This window comes from Tiliqua scincoides, chromosome 2, assembly GCF_035046505.1.
Source record: "Tiliqua scincoides isolate rTilSci1 chromosome 2, rTilSci1.hap2, whole genome shotgun sequence".
NCBI classification, from domain to species: Eukaryota; Metazoa; Chordata; class Lepidosauria; order Squamata; family Scincidae; genus Tiliqua; species Tiliqua scincoides.
This window is the reverse complement of record NC_089822.1, coordinates 199,215,626-199,237,838: the sequence shown is the minus strand read 5'-3', so window position 1 is coordinate 199,237,838 and position 22,213 is coordinate 199,215,626. Positions and strand designations below refer to the sequence as shown.

General features: G+C 42.3%; 1 protein-coding gene across 2 annotated transcripts in view; it reads left to right on the top strand.

Annotated features, from left to right (window-relative positions):
* RNF145 (ring finger protein 145) overlaps positions 1–22,213 on the top strand; it is a 100,079-nt gene that overhangs the window by 32,213 nt on the left and 45,653 nt on the right. For both annotated transcript variants that reach the window (XM_066617596.1, XM_066617597.1), the window contains exon 3: positions 13,197–13,305. In XM_066617596.1, the coding sequence (XP_066473693.1) occupies positions 13,197–13,305 (109 nt within the window). The remainder of the gene's footprint in view (positions 1–13,196; positions 13,306–22,213) is intronic.

Here is a 22,213-nt window from a genome sequence, read left to right as displayed (position 1 = left end):
TCAGAATGATAGGATAGTTGAAATGCACAGAGGGGTCTCACTTGGAAGGAAATCTTACTTCCCCCAGGTGACCAGGCAGGTGATTATTTCCAAGCCTGGGTTATGTGATGTTTTGTGATGGCAGAAAACTTAGAAACAAATTGACAAGAGCCAGTTACAGGGGAAATACTTGCTTTGAAGCCAGTATGGTGCTCTTGAATTTAATGGGGCAAAAGCGGTACCCAGGTACCCAACTTATGTATTTATCACACTGTCCATTCCCAGAGTATATAGGCAGCAAGAAGGAGTGCTGTATTTAAAAAATAGGCAAAATTATACACTCAAAATTGGAAAGGAATTAAATAAAGACCTATGAGTTAGATAAGCAGATTAGAACAAATGACATAGATTGTTATGCAAATTCTAAACTGAGGCTAGATAAAAGGAAGAAGTAAGTTTCTTTCAATTTCAGTTTCTTTCAATTATATATCACCTTTTTCAAATGGAGCTGAAAACTACCGCAGACACTCGTCTATAAGTCGATCCCACAGATAAGCCGAGGGCAGGTTTTGAGCCAACAATCATGGAATTTTCTATGAACCTTGGATAAGTCAGGGGCTAAACTTAGGGGGTATCTGACTATAGTTTTATCTGATTTTACTCGAGGCCAGATCCTGAAAAATAACCCACCACTAATTGTTACCTAAGAACTGTAGTCTCTAATTTATTAAAAACATAGTAAAATCATAAGATACATTTTTATTCTTTTTAAATTCTGGTCTTCATCACCTTTTTGTAAGCACTATCAGAGTAAGTGCACTGTAAACAACATACTATTAAAACAGTGGTTTCCAACCTGGTATTCATGTATTCGCAGGGACACTCAACAGGACCTTTAGGGGTACTTGAAAAAGAATGGAATAATGGTAGAAAAAGGCAGACCATGCTCCAGAATGCCTTGCAAGGACCAGCAAGGCAGGAAGGGAGGTAGCTAGTTGGCTGTGAAAGCCCCACCAGTAGCTAGTTTTTGGTCATCAATTCATGTATGAACCAGTGATTGAAAATCAGCACAGTAAAAAAGCTGAAACATAATATGGAAAGTGATCAGTCACCCAGAATTTCTCAGGACACTTCTGGTGCAAAAGAGTGCAAAGGCAGAGTCTTCTGTTCTTCAAACAAATAAAAAGAGAAAACACTGTGATAAATACATGAAGTCTGGGCTTTCATATAGAGGAGATGAGGGCTTGTATTATTAATTACAAACATTTTGCTAATATGAAGGGTACAATTGGTGTCTGGTGTGTTAAGCCAGAAGCTCTACGTACAACATACAACCCATAACGCGTAACTGGGAGTGTGCAAATCAGTTCACAGCAGAGAGATACAGCTGCATATATTTGCAACCCTTTTTACTCAGAAGTAGACCCACTGCTTTCCATGGGTGTTATTCTTAAGTAAGGGTGCATTGAATTGTAGCCTGCTTCTAATGGAAAGGAGGATTCCCATCCTGGTGTTTCAAAAAACAGACCTGCTTTGCAAGCATTTGCAAAGCAGAACTAGGCTGCAGCAGAAGGAAGGAGAATAAAAGGTTAACAAATTGCTTCTAAGGAGCTACCTGCTGCTTGAGAAACTTGGGGCCTGTGTGCTGCTTGAGAAAGAAACTTATCAGAGTTGAAAGGCTTTGCTTGACCTGGAGATAAGGTGAAGTGATAATTTGAGCTTGATAACTTGGCAAAAATTTTAGGTACTATAGGCGAGTATCTACCGTATATCCATAGGGTACCTATCTTCCCTCAAGGCTCTGGAGGCTGCCTTTGTTCTGTTGTACAGCCTTGAGATTTCTGAACTGACCTGACCCAACTACAGAGATCTATTAATCTGGAGTTTGTTCACCTTCTACCAGAACATTGCTGTCTTAGCAGTATTTATGAGAACTAAATTCATTATAGATTGGCACTTCTGCGCCGGGGGAAGCAGTCTTTGCCTTCCAGAAGATTGTTGGCATGCCGCTCTTCAGTTATGCTTGGCTACAATGCCTTGTATAACCTGGCTCAGAGAGGACAGAATGCACTGCTGCTGCCAGTTAGACTTGTACTCACCACTGCAATCGTTAAAGTGTTTCTTGGTTTGGCCTCATCATTCTGTTTTAATCTCAAGATTATAGGTGTGCAATAATTATCTGCTTACATGTCTGTTGCCCGTAGCATGCTGATTTTCCTTGCAGATTACAACAAGTTATCTAGCCCTTGGCTGTTGCAGTTTGACAGATGGCTTGCAGAGGAGTTGTGGAAATACACTTGCTTCTAAAGCGAAAGAACTCCACCCATTTTTAGAGAAATGTGGTGCTTCTGTGGATGATGTCTGTCTGATTATGGCCAAATAGCATGTCAGATGTTGGAGTCGTCAGAAATGCTCAGGAATCACAGGCTACGCATATTGCTACACTGCTCAGACAAATAGCAAAAGACTATTCCAGCTTGAAGGACATTACAGCTCAGGCAATAATGAGAGGAAGGGACAGTAGATCAAAATGGAACCTGCAGTAATAAAACAAAGCTTATGTTAGAAATATTGCAGTGGTTTTTGAAAAATCATTAGAAGCCACATTTATGTTATCAGAATGACTGTTTGAGTACGCTAGTGTGTAGGCTGGGATCCCAGTCTTAAGTGTGCTTCTATACCATTATCTATACAGTTTCATCTGTATTCTTGTGTGCTCCCTGGGGCATTTGGTGGGCCACTGTGAGATACAGGAAGCTGGACTAGATGGGACTTTGGCGTGATCCAGCAGGGCTCTTCTTATGTTCTTACATGATAATTTATGTAAAGCTAAAGGGACAAGACCCATTAACTCACCCTCAATGTGGTGATGACTGTGGGATCTGGTGGAGTTTTATTAGTGTCAGTAACGGATCTGCCCCTATGATACCCCAGGGCGTAGGTCTGTGACATGCCGCCCCCTGCATCACACTGCCCCCCAAGGGGATACTTACCCACCCGTAACAGAGCCTCATACAACGTTCCGCAGCACACAAAAAGCCTTCTGAGGCTTCTGGCGCAATCTTAAAGGGTTCTTCCAGTTTCCTGACAAAACCACCTCTGACAGGCAGGCAGAGTAGCATGGCAGGGGCGCAGCAGGCACGGCACCTGGGGGTTTTGCCACTCTGCTCCCCTCCAGGCCTGTCACTGATTAGTGTAGTAGTTGTTGGTAGTTGTAGAATCTGTTTTACTGTTGACTGACTTAGTTTTGATTCATATCTGACCATGATCAAATATTGTCAAATAATAGGCAGTCAGTTTACTATAATCTCAGCTCTTTCTCCCCCTCTCTTCCTCAAACCTTTATGTTGTATAGCATCATACCAGCTGTGCTGCAAAAAGATAAATTGTTGAAAATATATTTGTCTATAATTATGATTATAGAATCCTTGAAATTCACTGTTGACGAAACTTGCTTAACATAAGAGCCATGTATGATAAACTTCAGAGGTTTGTGAGCCACAAGACATGAACAAATATTACACGCATGTTTTTATTGTTACATGCGCACTTTGTTTCAAAAAGTTTATATAAATATTATGAAATACGTATATGTAATAATTATTCATGTGTGTAGTTTTTAAAATTTATATCGGTTTCAGAAATTGCAAAATAAGAGGTAAAAACAGCTGCTATTAATATTTGTCTTAGTAATGATAAAGCTTGGAAAAATTTTTATTTACTTTTTTATATTAATTGTGATGCAAAAGGAGCTCAGCCAACATATTTCTGCTAGCCGCACATTACTTGTCAAAGAGCAACATGTGGCTCATGAATGAGGCATGGTTTGGCCATCCCTAATATAGGCCTTTCATTGCTGCAGATATGCTCTAATTGAGGAAGCCTGGCTTATAACTAACATCCTCTGTCTAGTGTTCCTCACCATTCATCCACCTTTTTCTTTTCCCACCCATGATTTCTCTCCTACATTACACTGATGTCTCCTGTTTGCTACCTTCTCTCCAAAGGATATCTAGACTTTGGCTTGGCTGTTTGGTCTTAAGGCACGTCCAGCAAGCACTCGCTTCTGTGCCAGAAAGTTAAGGGGTACACTTGGGAATACCACACTCTTGACACTGTTCAGCATTCACTATATTTCTGATACCTAGTGTAAGATAGGCGTATGCCAGACCATTGATATCCTATCTTTGCTTCTGTGTGAGATGTTAAGGGGTCAAAGAACTGTAGGTTTGATTAAACACTTCGAGCAGACCTCTTCATAGTGTTTTTTCATGCCCAGGCAGACATTAGGTTGAGTGACAGATCTAATTTTCAAATGTTCTATTTTAAAGTATAGCTATTTTTAGGTATACACATAATCTTATGACTTGGTCTTGTGTCTCTTTCTGATTGCGGGAAGAACTTTTTCTGTGGTGTGATGATCAATCACCATCTTGAGTTCTCTGCAGATAAAATTAGTTATTTATTGCAATGAGAGAACACATGAGGGATGAAACATTCCTCCTGCACTCAGACTTTGCTGTTCAGTCAATTTCTTTTCCTTCTTCCATCCTTACTGGTTGCTGAAATGCACACACTGCTGTTTGAAGCAGGATGTAAGCTAAAGTAAATTCACACCATTTATTAACACAATGGCAAACTTGTGATGTACTTTCACCTCTCTGTTTTTAAAATTCCCTTGTTCAAGAATTTTCTGTGGTAATAAGAGAATGTTATCTGATATTTTATACATCTAAGGATGCAATCCAGAGGAGGCCCTGGGCCGACGTGAGTCCTTTGCGCCGGCTCATCATTGCAAAAGTGCTGTAAAACACTTTCACACCAACATAAGTGGGGTTAGACTGGTCTCCCGTGCCAACGTGGGCCCCAGGGAAAGGGTGAGTTGCATTGGCCAAGCTCGGCTGACACAGGGGCCTGGGGAGGGCATGGAGGTGGCAGGAAGGAGGCATTTCAGGGTGGGGGAAGGGCCGGCGGGGGGCATTCCTGGGGGCTGGTGGGTGGGGAGTGGGAGGCGGGGCCAGGATCTGGCAGTTATGCTGGATCCTAACCCCAGTCCCAGGCTGCTCGGATTTGTGCCACCTTTTGAGGTGGCGCAGATCCGAGTAGTCCCATTGGGTCTGCTGTGGCTTTACCTGAGGTAAGGGGAAGCGATTTAGCCCCAGTCTTGCCGTGAATGCAGCGCAGGCCTGCCAGCCTGCCTGCTCCAGGGCAGGTTAGGATTGCACTGCATGTGACCTAGTGATAAGCTATGCTAAAGGGATGGACCTGTAGCTCAGTAGTAAAGCACATGCAAAAGGTCCAATATCTAGCATCCCGAAATAGGGGGGACCTGGTGGTAGGTCAGAAAGACAAGTGGAGAGTCAATGCCCAGCCAAAAAGATGGATCCATAGTATGACTTGGTATAAGACAACTTTCTATGTTCACAATTGGAAGGTAATGACCATAATTTGGAACAAACCCAAAAACTAAATTTCCTAACCCTAACCCAGTGGTTTTTAACCCAAACCTTTTAGCATGGGGACCCAGTTTTTAAAATGACAGACTATCAGGAACGCTCTATTTTTATGAGGCAAAGCAACAACAAAGCATGAAACAGTTTCACCCTACCAGCTGCTCAGTCCTCTGTTTTAACCAACATACAGCATACAACAAACCTTTATTAGGCATATAGTTTTACAACTAATATCTCCAAACAGTCATGTATGAAGGTATATATTAAAAGAGAGATAGGAAATAAGAATTAAAACACACAAGTTTGCTAACACAGTTACTCCAAGTTGCTTAGAACCAGCAACTTAGCCCGCTTCAAGTTGCTCAGATATAGAAATTTGGCAACTGGAAGGGTCACAGATTCAAATTCACCTGCCAGCAAAAGTTGTAAAGAGGTGATCTCAGAGAGATCTTTTTTGTTTCCTGACAATGAGGGGAGATACTGGTCTCTGAGCACCTGATTAAAAGTTGGCAACCTTTAGTCTCGAAAGACTGTGGTATCACGCTCTGAAAGGTGGTTCTGGAACAGCGTCTAGTGTGGCTGAAAAGGCCAATTCGGGAGTGACAATCCCTTCCACACTGGGAGCAAGTGCAGTCTGTCCCTGGCCTGTCTCCCTGGCTATGGGCCTTCCTTCTTTGCCTCTTAGCCTCAGACTGTTGGCCAAGTGTCTCTTCAGACTGGGAAAGGCCATGTTGCACAGCCTGCCTCCAAGCAGGCCGCTCAGAGGCCAGGGTTTCCCACTTTTTGAGATCCACTCCTAAGGCCTTCAGATCCCTCTTGCAGATGTCCTTGTATCGCAGCTGTGGTCTACCTGTAGGGCGCTTTCCTTGCATGAGTTCTCCATAGAGGAGATCCTTTGGGATCCGGCCATCATCCATTCTCACGACATGACCGAGCCAACGCAGGTGTCTCTGTTTCAGTAGAGCATACATGCTAGGGATTCCAGCACGTTCCAGGACTGTGTTGTTTGGAACTTTGTCCTGCCAGGTGATTAAAAGCACAATGCAGAACAATGTGTGGAAGAGAGTCTACCTCTCTGAGGCCACAATTGCAAAATCGTTCTTCCTTCGGGGCATTTCTAAACCTACCAAGTAGGTCATTAGAAGGCAACACGTTGCATCCCGCTAATGTAAAAGCCCTCCTTTCAAAGGGGCACTCTAAGAAGGGCAGGTATTTTGGTTGTAGACCAAAGGTAATGTTAAGATGGAAATTTAGGGGTGAACATTTTTTTTGTGCTGCAGCCAAAATCTCTTGAACAATGGGTTTTGGTCAGCCCTGAAGCACACTTTGGCCCAGTATTTTAAGAAACCGGACCAAGCTAGAAACTCCAGCCTGTATTGGCCTGTCTCCAGGCAAAGTGCCGCGAAGGGAACGCAATGCGGTACACCTAAGATCTTGTATAGAAAATTAGAATGTATTTTTTCAATTGAATCATTTAATGCTGGCATCCAAACAGGAATGCCATACAAAATTTGAGGTGTAACTTTGGCATTAAAAGCCTGGAGAGCAGCTGGAATGAATGAATTACCCCAAGAGAAGAAAAAGCGAGTAATAGCCTGAACAGCTAGTTTGGATGAATTAAGTACTGTAAGACGATGGGAAGACCAGAAATGCCGGTAGTGAAACCGGAGACCGAGATACTGAAATTCCTTTACTTGTTGTATTGATTTACCATTGAAAAGCCAAGACTGTGATTTCCAAGAGTGCCCAAACACCACAATCTTGGACTTTTCATAGTTTAGCTGAAGGGCATTGTTGGTAAAATATTCTATGCAGGCATTAACCAGTCTCCTTAATCCTATTTTAGTTTGAGATATCAGGGCCATGTCATTAGCATACAAAAGGAGAGGGATATCCACTGAACCTAATTTGGGGGAATGCGTATCAAAGTTTGCTAGATAGGGAGCCAGATCATTAATGAAGAGATTGAACAGGGTGGGAGCAAGAACGCACCCCTGCTTGACCCCCTTGTTGATTGGAATTGGGGCCGAGAGGCCGACCCTCGGAGATAATTTCACTTGGCATGAGGTGTTTAAATGAAGCGCACGAATTAATATTAATAGCCTTTTGTCCACTCCCATCTTCTCAAGTTTATCCCAGAGTCTATCTCTATCTATGGAATCAAAGGCCAACTTTAAATCTAAAAAGGCCACATATAGTCGGGCTTTAGTTTGAGTCCTTTGTTTGAAGATTAGATGTGATAATACCACACACTGATCAATTGCAGACTTATTTGGCCTAAAACCCGCTTGCTCTGGGCCTATGATGTTATGGTCCGAGATCCAGGCAGAAAGTTTCTTAAGTAGATGGGAAGCATACATTTTCCAGGTCTAAAAGGCTGATTGGCCTGTAGCTGGGGGGAAGTTTTTTATCCCCTTTTTTAAAGATGGGAACCAAGATAGATCTAGTCCAAGTGTTTTAACCCTTTGTACTATAGGGGAGGGCTGCCTTCTAGAGCAATTGTTGAGCTCTGTGTTCATCGGATTGGGACCATAGTGATGGGCTTGCATTCCCCTTTGCCTGACTTCAGTAGGAGTCTGTGCCTGCCCTTGAGTAAATGTGCACATGTGGCTTAGTTTTGCCTTCCATAGGGCTAGATAATAGTTTCCTTGTCAACTGGGGGGGGGGGGGGAAGCTTCCTTCTCAAGTGTTTTTGGGGCCTGTGTTCATCAGGTACCATTCTTGTGGTGTTGTGTTCCTTGTGGCCTGTTCTTCGAAGTGGAGTGAGGTTTGGTCTCCTACTTGTGAGTAAACGTGCGCATGCAGCTCAATTTCACTTTCCACAGGGCTCATTACATTTTCCTTGTCAACTATAAGTATGTCAGTTTCACAACCCACAGACAATAGGGTTGTGACCCACTGTCCTAAACCTTGGCCTAATCTAGCTAATTTGTTTTGTCTCCACTGATTGATAGTGGCTGTCCATGCAAGGTCTCTGCAATCTCTATCTGGAGGCATCAGGGATTTAACCCGAACTTTCTACGTGCAGTACCACTGAAAGTACCCCGAGCTACCCCCATAATAAGTTGACTTGCTTCAGCTGGACGTACTAGAAACGAAACAAGAACTAAAGTGGCTTTTGAACTGCACAGCTTGAATAGTGTGATCTAAAATAAAGTGCTGTGCAACTTGACAGTTAACAGTTTTCCGCTTGAGCTGTTAGAGGACTGCAGGTAGCTTTCTATCCCTGAATCTGCCACCCAAAATATCCCTTGCTTAGGTGCACAGACTAGAGGTCAGAGAGAACAGATAGTGAATGCAATTCCTGAAAGTCGCTCACTGTGCTGAGTGATTTCTCATGAAGCAGCAGACCAAGGCTACTGTGGATTGTCTTTACCTAGAGCATTTTTCCTGCCTAGAGAGTGAGATTTTCTGATATGTAGTGTCCAGATATTTCCCCACAAGGTAATAAGAACTTTTGAGGCACAGGCAGGACCACAAATGGTTTGTGGGGTGGTTTTCTTTCTTTTGAACGCTTCTTGTAATATCTGAAGCAACTTTAGGTGGTTGGATTAGTGGTCAGAGGTACATTCCTCATTGTTCTTGCCATGTGTTTGACCTTGCTACGCAAAGCTAGGTAGAACACCCCTCATCTTTTAATCACTCACCCATAGACCATCCTTTTAAGGAATAACAACCCTTTTCCATCTTGTTTTTAAAAAGCATCCTCTCTCTCACGTTGTCACCTTCCCTGGGTCTCTGCTTCTCTTATGTCAGGACACACCAAACATTTTTTTAAATTCATTTACAAAGACGGGTTTTATGAGAAATGAGAGCTGCAGTTTTTCATTACTGTTTTACAAGAAATATCACATTTGATTGTGTTAATTATTCTGGAGTCTTAGAGTTATTGCATGCAAATTGAGTGGAGGGGGCTTTTCAAGAAAAATTGGAAACCCGTAGCATAGGGCTAAATATCTGGGGTTTCTTCAAGAGCAGAGTGAATTCTGTGATATTGGTTTAAGTTCATAAGCACCGGTTTTGTCACTGAAAGCTCCTGCAGTGACCTTGACTCTGCCTTGCCCATCAGTTCAGTGGTCTTTAGGGTCTCCTTTTTATGAAGCAACAGGGAGAACTTTTCTTGCTTTGAGCTGAACATGTGATCTGTCGCCATGGAAGCTCTTTTTGTGTGATAGTCATGTACCATGAACACATGGAGCAGAAGAGTCAGGAAGGTACCTGCTGTCTCCTCTCCCAACCTCCATGTGTTCATCCAAAGGTGTGAATAAAGTCTACATCTGTACAACTTGCATGCCTGTAAACGCTGTGTTGCAGAGGCCTTGTTTGCAAGACAGAGCTGAGGCACACATAGTTGTAGGTGTGCAGGATTTGTTTAGGCCAACGATTTTCAACCAATATCTTGTGGCACATTAGTGTACCACAAATGGTTTGGAGCTATGCCTTTTGTGTTGGGGGAGAGTCAGTTTATTAGTAGTGTCGTTGGGGAATGTGAGCCCCCCACCAGCAGTGTGGTATGCCTTGTTAATTGTCAAAAATACAGATGGTGTACCTTGACAATTTTAGTGCCTTGTCAGTGTGCCGTGAGATGAAAAAGTCTGGTTTAGACCTTCAGCTGAATACTGATGGTTGAGATTGGGGGTGGTACAATAATGTTCCCACCTCCATGCCCACCAGCATGTGTGAAAGGGATATGAATGTATTGTCCTGAGTGGCTGCTGCACTCACACAGGTCATATGTTTTTTCCTGCATGATTAGCATTTATAGTTGTGAACTTGCCCTAGTGTAGCCAGCATGGTGTAGTGTAATGATCAGACTATGTAGTGACTTGTCTTCAAATTCCGACTCGGCACTGAAGTTCACTGACAGCCCGATCCTGTGGTCTACGCCACGCCTCTGTGGCACAGACCACAGCCGCAAATGTGCCATAAGGCACGTTTGCAGGGCTTACCGCCAGGTTCCCACCAGAACTGGCTGAGCCTGGCGTGGTCGGGGGCGTGGGGGAGGCATTCCGGGGAGGAGGGAGGCATGGCCGGCAGCATGGGGGAGGTGTGTTGGGGGGGCGGGAGCAAGGCAGGTCTGCGGAGCCGAGCTCTGCAGTATCCAGGGTGCTCAGGCAGGGCTGCTCACCCTACACGAGCGCCTTCACTTTAGCAGCAACCAAACAGTCGCCGCTAAAGTGAGTAGTCCCACTGCGGGACTGCTTCCCTTACTCGGGGGGAGGGGACAAACATCCCCTTCTCCCAAGGAGCCTCCTGCAGTAGCGCGGGAGGCACTGGATCCGGCGGGTGCCCTCTGTGGAGCTGCTGGGTCCCGCCGCTCCAGGCAGCTCAGGAGTGGGCTGCCCGTGATCACAGGCTAGTCACACACACTCTCTCTCTAAGTTTAGTCTACCTTTCAGAGATGCTGTAAGGATAAACTGGATGAAGAAGAACCCTGCCCTTAGTTTCTTGGAGGAAGGTCAGAATAAAATTAATTTTATCCAGCAAGTGGATGTGTTTGCTAGAGTGGTAGAAAGAAAGATAGCAAGTATCTGTGTATTATACTGTAACAATTCTTAGCAAGGATATGTACATCTTCTGGTTCGTATATCAAGGTTATAGTCACTCTTCTCAAGTTTGATCTGTGATGTGTTACATTTTGAAGATAAGGAACACTTAGAGCTGCATGCATTGCTATTAGTAGGGTGAACGTAGAAATCAGCATGGAAAGATCATTATATGTATACATCTTTCTTCTAGTTCTAAACTGCCTGATGAGAGAAGTGGTATGTTGCCCAGACTGCTCCCATAACGATGCATACCAGCAATGGTGTGTGCTAGAGAGGTCCACTTGCCTTGCCACCTAGTGGCCTGATCCTCACATGCTTGGAAGAGTGTATAAAGAACCCGAGCAGAGCTTACCTCTGTCTTTGGAGTCCAGCACTACCATTGCCATTGATTCCTCTAGTGTAGAGTTTTCTCTCCAGTGGCTACTAGAGGATGTGTTGGTGGTGGAGACTGCTGCACTGGACTCCAAGGTGAGTGGTAAAGCTATCCCTACTTGCTTCATTTATATTCCTCCTTCAAGCCCAAGGCTGCTGTTTCTGTCATCATCATTTCCTCTAGTGGCTGCGAAGGAAATGCTGGGCTCTACACTACAGTGGCAGTGGGAGCACGAGATCTGGAAGTGCAACAGAAGTTCTTTCCATTGTCCTCATGCTAGCACATGAAATGGGCATGGAGATGGAATCCACACTGACAACAGATTACTGTAGTAGGTACAGCATACAGGGCATACCTGCCAGCTTGCCACCTCCTTCAACTTACTGCCTGAAGTGGTCAACTCGCTTCATGGTTGGGCCGGCTCGGCTGCCTGATGATATTTGTCTGCTCCATTTATTAGAAAGAACTGGAGATCAACAAATTATTCTTAAGGTTGGTGTGTGTTTGTATGAAATGGTAACATCAGCATCAATATAAACAGTTGTGGGTACCTAAATAGGTAAGTTAACAGAACAATCTGTTTATTAAAGATATGACTGTTCAGTAATTTTAACTGTTCTAAGGAAATCATTAGGGTATCAAATCTCATGGTTTCTTACAAAAAAGGCTCCAGCAGATGTAGGAAACTTTCAGCGATGCTTGGTTAAATTAAGGTACTTCAATGGTGGTCTTTTTAAAATTTAAATAAGCTTCATCTTGAGGACTAAATACTTCTAAATATTGTACAGTTCATTTCATTTCCTTAAGATTCCTGATCTCTTTTGAGCAAAAATGAAGTTAGTTTGACTTGCTCCTTTATTATCATCTGTGGAATTTTATTTGATTGGATGAGTGAATAGACCACTTCTGCTGCTGTTACTCAGAATAATCAAGTGTTCTGAGCCTGAATCAAGTATTGATTCCCTCGTTATGATATAGCTGCAAAGTATTCTTACGAGCACATCATCAGCTGGCTTCTCAATGAGTTTACTGTTATCTGAGAAGGAAGACCGGGGTGGTAATAGGGAACTATTTAAGGGTAATTTGTGAGAAAGAAAAAATGGTATCTTCCATCCAGATATTTTGCTTAACTTTAGAATCTGGCCTGTGTGATGATTCTGTGATTAAGTGACCTGATGTGTTTTTTACACCTTCAAAGCAGCTCTAAGGGGTGGAGATGGAAATTGGATTTGGAGGGAGTGTGACGTTTTGCCTGGGGGGGGAGGGTGGCTGAATGAGTTGGAAGGATAGTAAATTCATCTCTCAGGAGAAGGTACTGCTGAAAACTTTATGCAGTGGTGGTTCACTGTCTTCTGAAGAAACCCTCCCTGGAAGCAATGGTCCTGGATAACTTCCGACCTGTGCACAACCTTCTGATTTTGGGCAAGGTGATCAAGCAGGTGGTGACATCTTGGTTCCAGAGAATTCTGGAAGAAGTAGATTATCTGGACCCCTTTCAGTCCAGTTTCAGGCCAGGCTATGGAATGGAGACAGACTTGGTTACCTTGATTGATGACCTGTGCTGAGGACTAGATGAGGAGTGAATCCCTATTGGTCTTTCTGGACCAATCATCATCATGGGTGAACATCACCTTTGGTGTTAGATGGCTTATCAGCGGACTACTTCCTGATTGATGAATAGCTTTTTTTCTTAATCTCTTTTGATTTATGTGATATTCTTAGCATAGGGGAATGTACCTTTTTGTAGTACTGCAAAAAGTGGTGGACTTCTAAACATAAATGAAAACTCTTCTTTAAAAGGTTCATATACTTAATTGTGAATTATCTCCATTTCTTCTCTAGGCTACATCGTAAGTGTTGTGCTCCTGACCTTACCCAGACAGCACCTGGTTCAACTTTACCTATATTTTCTAACTGCATTGTTGCTATATGCTGGACATCAGATCTCCAGGTAAAAATATCAATTATCTTTCCTGTAGTTTTAATTTTCAAAACTAAAAGAACAGAAGCCATCTGTTCTCAGAGTTGGGAAATACCTTTGTACTATAAAAATTACAGGTAAAAATACTTGGGGAAAAAACTGCCTTTCTATCTGTGTTGTGAACTTTCCGTCAAAAAGCGGTATATAAATACTGTTAATAATATTTGTGGGGAGAAGGTAATGGCCCAATTTAGATATATTGTTAAATTTTGATTAAGTACCATGAAAAGAGATGAGCTTCAGGGTTGTGTGACTGCCCTTATTGACTAAAAGATTTCATTACCTGTTTGAATTTCCTACAATTTTTTCTTACGTCTGATGAACTTGATGAACCATGATGTGTTTAAATTGTGGACTGTTAAAAGTAGATCCAGATCAAATCACAATTTGATACCCTGATTTGTTAATTGACCATAGTTAGAACCAAATACCAGTGCTGCCAAATTCAGACATACATTATTTATTTTAATTTTTTTTTCTATTATCCCGTCTTTCCCTTGGCCAAGGTGATTGACAAAAAAATTCCGTAAACTAATATATATGTATTAGCAAACTCAATGCAACAGATAATATGGCCAGGAATAAATGGGAAACTGTGGTTAGTTCACTACTGAAAGTAGAAGTTTCAACATGCATACGGAGGAGGGGACACATTCTTTTAGCTCCAGGTCATACTTTAGTGTTGCAACTGAACAAAGCCAGTGTACTTTGCTGTGGTGTGTTTGTTTATTGTAATTATTTTTCCTAAACATTCAAAGGGACTGTTTTTTACAAAAGTGTTGTTTATGACTGCATTCAGAATAGATTTCTACAGCATCTCTGGCAACCTTTTGAACACTAATATACAAACAAAATTGTTACTTTTCCATTCTTTTGCCTTTGCCAAACATACTTTTGAATTTCATATTGCAAATTACGATCAGGATATTTGCTGCAGAGAATAGATTGGCTTTGGACTGCTGTCCTTGTAGTTATCCCATTATCTTGGGTCAGGTTCCTTATATACGTTTCCTTTTTTACTGCTTGCTTGGTTTTATTTTATGATTTCTCATCTGCAGATATATTTTCATATGGGCAACAGCCAAAACAAATAAACTGAACCTCACAGAAAGAGAGAAGAAACTGGTAAAAATAAGCATAGGTTGGAAGGAAAAGGATGGATATACTTTACTGTATGTGTTATTTTAGTTAGTTCAGCGTATGAAGGAATATTGAATGTCAAAATTGTCCAGTGAATAAATGGGAAGCCTTTCTGTTGACTTCAGTGGTAGCTGGATTTCCCTTAAGACTCGAAACATAATCTTGCATTGGGCCAAAAAGGATCCTCTTTCTTCATACCTAGACATGCATAAAGGAGTACTCTTCTACTCTAAAGATAACAGTATATTTCTTTCATGTTTGCATAGTCAAATATGGTAAACAAAATAGCCAAAGTCACTCTGAGCTGTTTCTTGAACTCCTGCTGTTGCTCTGAGTAGTACTTGAGGCCAAAGCATGACTCAGCTTTTCATTCTAGTGTTGGCTTGGTAATGGACAAAATATGGCAAGGAGAGCTAGGACAATGGCCAAAGCATAAAGTGTGCAGTAATTGCTCTGACAGTTACTGTCAATATTTATTACTTTTTAAATTGCCTGTAAGGATTAGAATTTTATAGAGTTAGGTCCTGAAGTAAAAAAAAAAAATTAGAGATGAGATATGCAAGAGTGGAGCATAGGGGAAAGCAACGCCACATGCATCATCTGACAGTGCAATCCTATTCATGTCCACTCAGAAATAAGTCCCATTGTATTCAGTGAGGCTTACTCCCAGGAAAGTGTATATAGGATTGCATCCTGATTGTACATACGTTTAACTTTTATTTATTTATTTATTTATTTATTTATTTATTTATTTATTTATTTTATCACATTTTTATACCGCCCTTCCTCTAAAGAGCTCAGGGCAGTTTACACAGCTGCTCCTCCCCTCTTTCTTGTCCTCACAACAACCCTGTGAGGTAGGTGAGGCTGAGAGAAAGTCACTGGCCCAAGGTCACCCAGGAAGCTTTATGGCTGAGGGGGGATTTGAACCTGGATCAACCTGGATTTGTGATTTGTGAACCTGGATTTGAACTTCAGGGGAGGCATGTTGTCTTTTAGGCCAAACTTTGATATGAAGCAGAGAAAGCATCTTGGAGATGCCAGAGGAAACACGTGGAATTGGAGCAGATTTTTTCCTCCAAGTTATGGGGTGGTCAAATGCACTTGTTGAAATTATGTCCAGTGTGTGCTATGCTGGCTTCCAAGGCCAACAGAAGTTCTCTTCCAGCAAAGACTTTTCAAATTGGAGATAAAACAGCAAATGAACTTAGAGCCATAGTTGTCAAACTTTTAGCACCGGGACCCACTTTTTAGAATGAGAATCTGTCAGGACCCAAAGTGAAGTGATGTTATGACTGGAAGTGACATCAGCAGACCTGAAAATTTTTAACAATCCTAGGCTGCAATCTTTCCCACACTGACCCAGGAATTAGTCCCATTGACTATCATTGTTAAAAGCATAGACATAATAGCTTGTTAAAAGTACAGATGTGTAACATTTCCCCAAATGCAGTCACATACCGTGGCAGCGTCAAGTCTAATATATTAAAAATAAAATATTGAAATGAATGGGGACCTACCTGTAATTAGCTTGCGCGACCCACCTAGTGGGTTGCAACCCACAGTTTGAGAAACACTGACTTAGAGCCAAGTGAACAAGGAGTTTGTAACAATTGCATTATTCAGGGAGTGGGTCAGGGTTTAAACAAAGATTTCCAAATGAAAAAAGTTGTGTGATGGTATGAGTACCAAAATGAATTTTGGTATGATTGTACCAAAAAAAACAACTACCCCATATATATCTTGTGGTCTTGATATATCTTGTGGTCTCCCATTGAGACAACTGGCCCATTTCTGTCTCCCAACAAAGCCTTTATTGCCAGAGCTTCTGTGTCATATTCATAAAAGTCCTCTTTAACCCCCCTATAAATTGCCTTTGCACAATTGTAGCTTCTTTCCTACGTTTCATGAAGTCTGTTAATCTTCACATTGTCCAGTTACTTCAGGGTTCTGCAGGGTTCCATTCTTAGATCCATGTGTTCATTCTGTATATTCTAGGTATCCTTTTATTCAAATTAAGACAGAAATGTGTTTTTCTACCCATGAACTGTTTTTTTTCTCCAAAGGTGTGTCTGCTATTTCCCTCTTTGATCTAAAGCCTACTGTAACAGGGAGCACATCTTGTCTTTCTACCCAAATCTTCTCTCCTTGTTCTTCTGGTTACTTTTGTCATTCCTCTGCATGCGTTCTCTCTCATCCCCTGACCTTGGGGCTGCATCGTGGCTGAATCAGTTCTGGAAAGTTGGTTAGGACTGGGCTGTCAGTCTCTATTTTTTTAATTTCTAAAACTCACTCTTCCTTTTCTTTCTGCCCTCATCATACTGTGATTTTTCTCTCATTTTTACTATTATAACCTTTTCTTTTTGACCTTTCTTTCTGTCATTCTTTTCTTTTGTTTATCCAGTCTGGTAAGATCTCTCGTAAAATGATTTTATACTGCTACACCAGATGCCTTCTCGCTAATTCACCTGTTTTGCAGTCATAGTGTCAACAACAATTAAATCTCCATTTCTTCCATTTCCCTTCTTGTGCTTTATGAAGCACACTCTGTTGACTTCTGTTTATTCCCGTCTCCTGCTTTCATTTCTCCATCAAGTCAACTTTTTCTCTTTACATTTAGTCCTTTCTCAAAGCATGTCCTGATTTGAGTAGTGTCGAATGTTCTGTATCGTGTTACAACTTGGGCTTATTCTGCCTCATAATTGTCACACTTCGTTGGCAACCTTCAGTCTCAAAAGACTATGGTATTGCGCTCTGAATGATTCTGGAACAGCGTCTAGTGTGGCTGAAAAGGCTGATTAAACTGCCCTTTCCTCCTTTATATGTTAAGCAGGTTAGATCGTAACTGTATCACTTCAGTGTATGGAGTGCTGTGATGAAAGTCCCTGATGCCTCCCCCTATTAAACTGGTTTATCACCTATTTTGATCTTCCTGTCACCTAGGGGGCTCTTGTATAAAATTCAGTCTCCTGAAGGGGCTGCTGAGTCTATCTTAAGGGCCCACTCCTATCCAACTTTCGAGCTCTGAAGCAGCTGCAATTCAGCCCCGTGGTAAGGGAACAAACATTCCCTATGTTTGAGACCCTATGAGGTCTCTATGAATGCCCCTCCACTGCAGGATGCAGCACACACCACATTGGTTATGGTTATATCAGTGTTGGAAAGTTGAATAGGATTGGGCCCTAAGATAGCAACTATTCTTGCTGTATTGTTATTGCCTCTCTTTTTCTTTCCTATCTGACCAGTAAACAAAGGACTTGATTTTGAGCCATCTCACTGTACTGTGAAACCCACCAGATTCCCAAGAGTGGGAAAGACAAATTGGTCAAATGAACTCAATGAACTAATCCCCTAGATCATACGTAATAGATTCCATAATCCCAACTAGGTTAACACCCACAGGTTAACAAAATCAGGGTCATGCACTCCCCTTTTGAACATTTGAGCAACTCCCAAACTGCCCACATTCCTCTGCTGTTGATTTTAAGGGGGATTCTAGTTAACCAGGGAGGGTGGGTTTTCCAAGATGGTCTCCTATCTGGACTCTGGACACGTTGGGGGCAAGGAGGCCTCATTCATACCCCTGAAGTTATGAGATAATAAAGGAGGGTAGACTGGCCTACCTTCCCCAATACTCCATGGTCCCTAGAAGGGTCAGTGGGTGCTCCTTGTTGTGCACTCCTCCATACATTACAAAAGGATTGTACCCCGAGACTTTATGAGTGCAACTCTGGTTGCGGTATTTGTGCATTAATTCTGGCTTCTTTCCCATTCCCCCCCCCCCCAATGAGGGTATTCAGGAACCTGTTTAACATTTGTTTCACTCTCAAATGGTAATGAAACAAGAAAGCAGTAGTGTATTTGTATTAAATCCGTATATTTGTTCCAGTGCTCCTTAATTGCAGTTTAATAAACAAGGCTATAACTTAGCTAATTATTATTGTATTTTAGTTGATGAGGTTCTTAAAAAGAAATGCTTAATAGTTTTCTTTGGAGCTTGGCTCAAATCTAGAATTTAGCTGCATGGCATAAATTTTCTCAAAATACTGTATGAAACAAGTACGATATTTTATATATTTATGCATAATGTGCATGCAGTTTGCATTTTAAGTGTTAAAAGCACATTCACCCACATTATTTCAGTGGGCTGGTTCAAATGTTGCTGTTTCGAATGGCACTTACCTATTTGACAACCCCCATGTGATAAAGGACAGGTGAATTCATGATACACACTCATCCTGGCCCCACCTCTCCTGTCCATAGGAATCTGGGGGCATTTTTCTTTAACTGTTTGTGAGAGAGCTTTGTCCTAAAGGTCTCTCTACACGCACTGATTAGCCCTACTTATGAGAAGGTTTATTTATGTGTATAGAGGGGCAGTTCAAACAAATCTCACCATGTGATTTAAGAAAAATGCCCTGAAGTCCCCCAGACAAGTATGCGTTCTATGAGTGTGCATACCTTTTACCATATAGGGACTTTTACCAGATGAGTAAATACAGTTGGCCCACACCTTACACTCACTTTAGTTGTGTGAATTAAAGTACATTTGCTTGGCAAACAAGAAAAAAAGCAACTGTTTAAATATGGGGATGATTCTACCCACCATTGCACTTACTGCATGCCCCAGAGTAAGTAAGGAGAATGTCTTGTGATTAAGGGATAGGCATAGTGAATTTTACATTTCTTATTCACAGATTTATCCCGATATGATTATTTTTTTCCAGAGAGTCACCCCACCCCTTCTTTTTCATGTCTGTTTGCACCTTGCCTCGCTCCAAAATGAGGAGAGGGCACGTCCTGTAAAAAAACAAACCCCACTTTGGAGTGGATATATGTTACTCAACATTTTTGCCCATCTTCTCATTGTCAACTATTTCAAAGGCTTTGGTTTTCCCACCAGCATTGGATAGATCCAAGATCTAGATAGAGCTCTGTCCTTGGCTATGATGTTCTCACATTTGCTGTCTGCACTCTGGTTCCTGCTTTTCCACTCTAAGCCTTTCTGACAGATGGGTAATGGTTTCAACAGGGTGGAAAGATGTAATGAGTGTTACTACATTATTACAGATAATGTGATATGTGGATCTAAGATACCAGCTATAATATGAAAACTAGAAAGAGGCTGTGTGGCTATTCCCCGTTAACAGAGAAGGCTGGTCATCAGATGATCAAATTATCTGAACGGGCTAAAGAATTGCTGTGTTCTGTGACAGTTGACTATAATCTATCTTTGTTAGCATTTCAAGACTCCTGTTATTGCTGAAGAATGCACAAAGGTGCTTTTTACGTTTACTGTTCTTTTAACTTTAGTTCAGTTTGGATTGATTGAAGTCTGTCAAATGAGAGTCCGTTGTAAACATCTTTCCTAATACTAGTCAGTATCCCAATTTTAGTGTTAATGGTTCTCTTCTGCTGAGCAAAATAGACTTTTTTTCTATGGAAGGACAAACATTTCCTTTACAACATGGATCCATGGATACAATATGGATACCCCTTTTCCAGAAAGGCAGATCACTTGCTGCTGCAGAAGACCAGAGAAATTGTGTGCAACAAAGATAAATGGAAAAGAACAAAATGTACTTTCAGAATTGGTCCTCTAGATTCTTTGTCCATCCTCATGCATTTTAATTGCAGGTTGTAGTCTAAGAGACCCACTTCAGCATAACTTGCACATACTTTTAATGCTTAAAAATCTTCAGTGAACCAGGAAGCTGGTGACAGGTGCACAGGAGAGGCCTTTGAAGTGTTTACTATTTGCACATACCCCAGTTTCATAACTCAGAAGATAAATAGTTGCAGTGAGAAGGATTTATTATCAAGGAAGACTTGTCGCTAAAGTGGGTTTTTTCCCTCTCCTTACGACTGCCGAAAGCATAAGTCCAAGAGTGTCATTAGGATAAAGCACAAGACTATACAGGATAAATTTACCATAAATGAATATTAAGGCTTTCAATCCTAAATCCTGATAGAGGTTTTTCTCTCTCACACGGTGCAGTTGATATTTGCTCATTTCTTCCTGTCAGTAGCTACATTGTTCTATGCTTGCATGCAGCGGTTCAAAACAGCACATTTTGCTATGAGGAACTGAGACCAACCTACACATTTCATGCTTTCCCCCCCCCCCTTGACTTATTTATATCTTCAATTAAAATTACTGGCGAGAGACTGAAGAAACAGCATATACATGTGTATGTGTGACAGGGATGCTTTTCTCTGCTACCTGCCTGTCAGCTCAGAATCACCCCATGCCTGTTTTCCCACCTGTGGGAGACAGATGGGGGGGGGTCCCTGCCAGCAGCTGGGGAATGAGTCTGACAGCGCAATCCTAACCTGCGCTGGCACAGCCAGGCTGCATGGCCTGCGCTGTATCCTAGGCAGATTAGGAGGCAACTAGAGGTCACCATGGGGTAAGGGGATATATTTTCTCTTACCCCAAGTAAAGCCCCAGCCATCCCTATGGGCTTTCTTGGATCTGTTCTGCTATTTTGCTGGTGCACACTGGGAAGCCTGGTGTAACACCAGGCCAGCCAGGAGGGGATTGGAATACAGCGTGCACCACTACCGATCCCACCCACCCCGCTCTCAGGCCCAATCCTCCCCTTGTTCTGCATTCCCTACCCAAAAATGCTCCTTTCTGCCTCCAAAGCCCTCTCTTACCCTTTGCGCTGCCTGACATGAACTTATCTGTGCCAGCCAGTTTGGGGAATGGATCTGGCGCTGCTGAGCTGGCTCAGGCCTCTGTGTCAACCCAGCCAGTTCTAGAGTAGCCACAAATGTGCATGTTTGCTACACTCTGCTGTGCTGGCAGAAGATGACATTAGGATTGGGCTGCCCATTGGCAAACAACTGGCAGAGAAAGGAGAAGCAACCCCTGCCTGCCTTTTGTGCATTCTGCTCCAGATCCAGCCTCCCAGGGAAATTTTTTCTAGGAGGAAGAGAGACCCATTGCCAGAAAAGTATTACATAATTATATTTAATTTACTTGAACTGCCAGCTAGATAGAATTTAATGTAATTGGCAGAAAAAGCTAAACTTTGTGTCCTATTTATCGAAACTTTGTAGACAGTTTTCGGTGGAAAAAGGAAGAAGTGAGGAAGGTCCACAGCTGCTCCCTGTATTTCTGCAAGTGTCCTTTTTCATTGCCAGCTCTACAGTACTCCCTACTGACTAGAAGTAGAATTCTATAGGATTTATTCACTCAAGGGGATTTCAAAAGATTAGATACAATTATGACTGACATAATTGTATCTAGTCTCAGTGTTTCTCAAACTGTGGGTCAGGACCCACGAGTCAATTTCAGGTGGGTCTCCATTCATTTAATATATTAGACTTGATGCTACAATGGTATGTGACTGTACTTAGAGAAATGTTACAACCTGTACTTTTAACAAGCTACTCTGTATATTCTTTTAACAGTGCAGCCAAGATTGCAGGGACGGGGAGGGGAGTTGCAATGGTCTATCGTGAGTCCATCTCCCTTACCAGGTGCCCTGTCCAGCAGTTTGCTGGGTTCGAGTGCCTGCATGTTGTGTTGAGAGGACCGGACAGGATTGGGATTCTGTTGGTGTACCGCCCGCCCTGCTGCCCAACAGTCTCCCTGACTGGGGTGATCTCGGGGGTGGCATTGGAGGCCCCCCGCCTATTAGTGCTGGGGGACTTCAATGTGCATGCCGAGGCACCTGCGTCAGGTGCAGCTCAGGATTTCATGGCCGCCATGACAACCATGGGCCTGTCC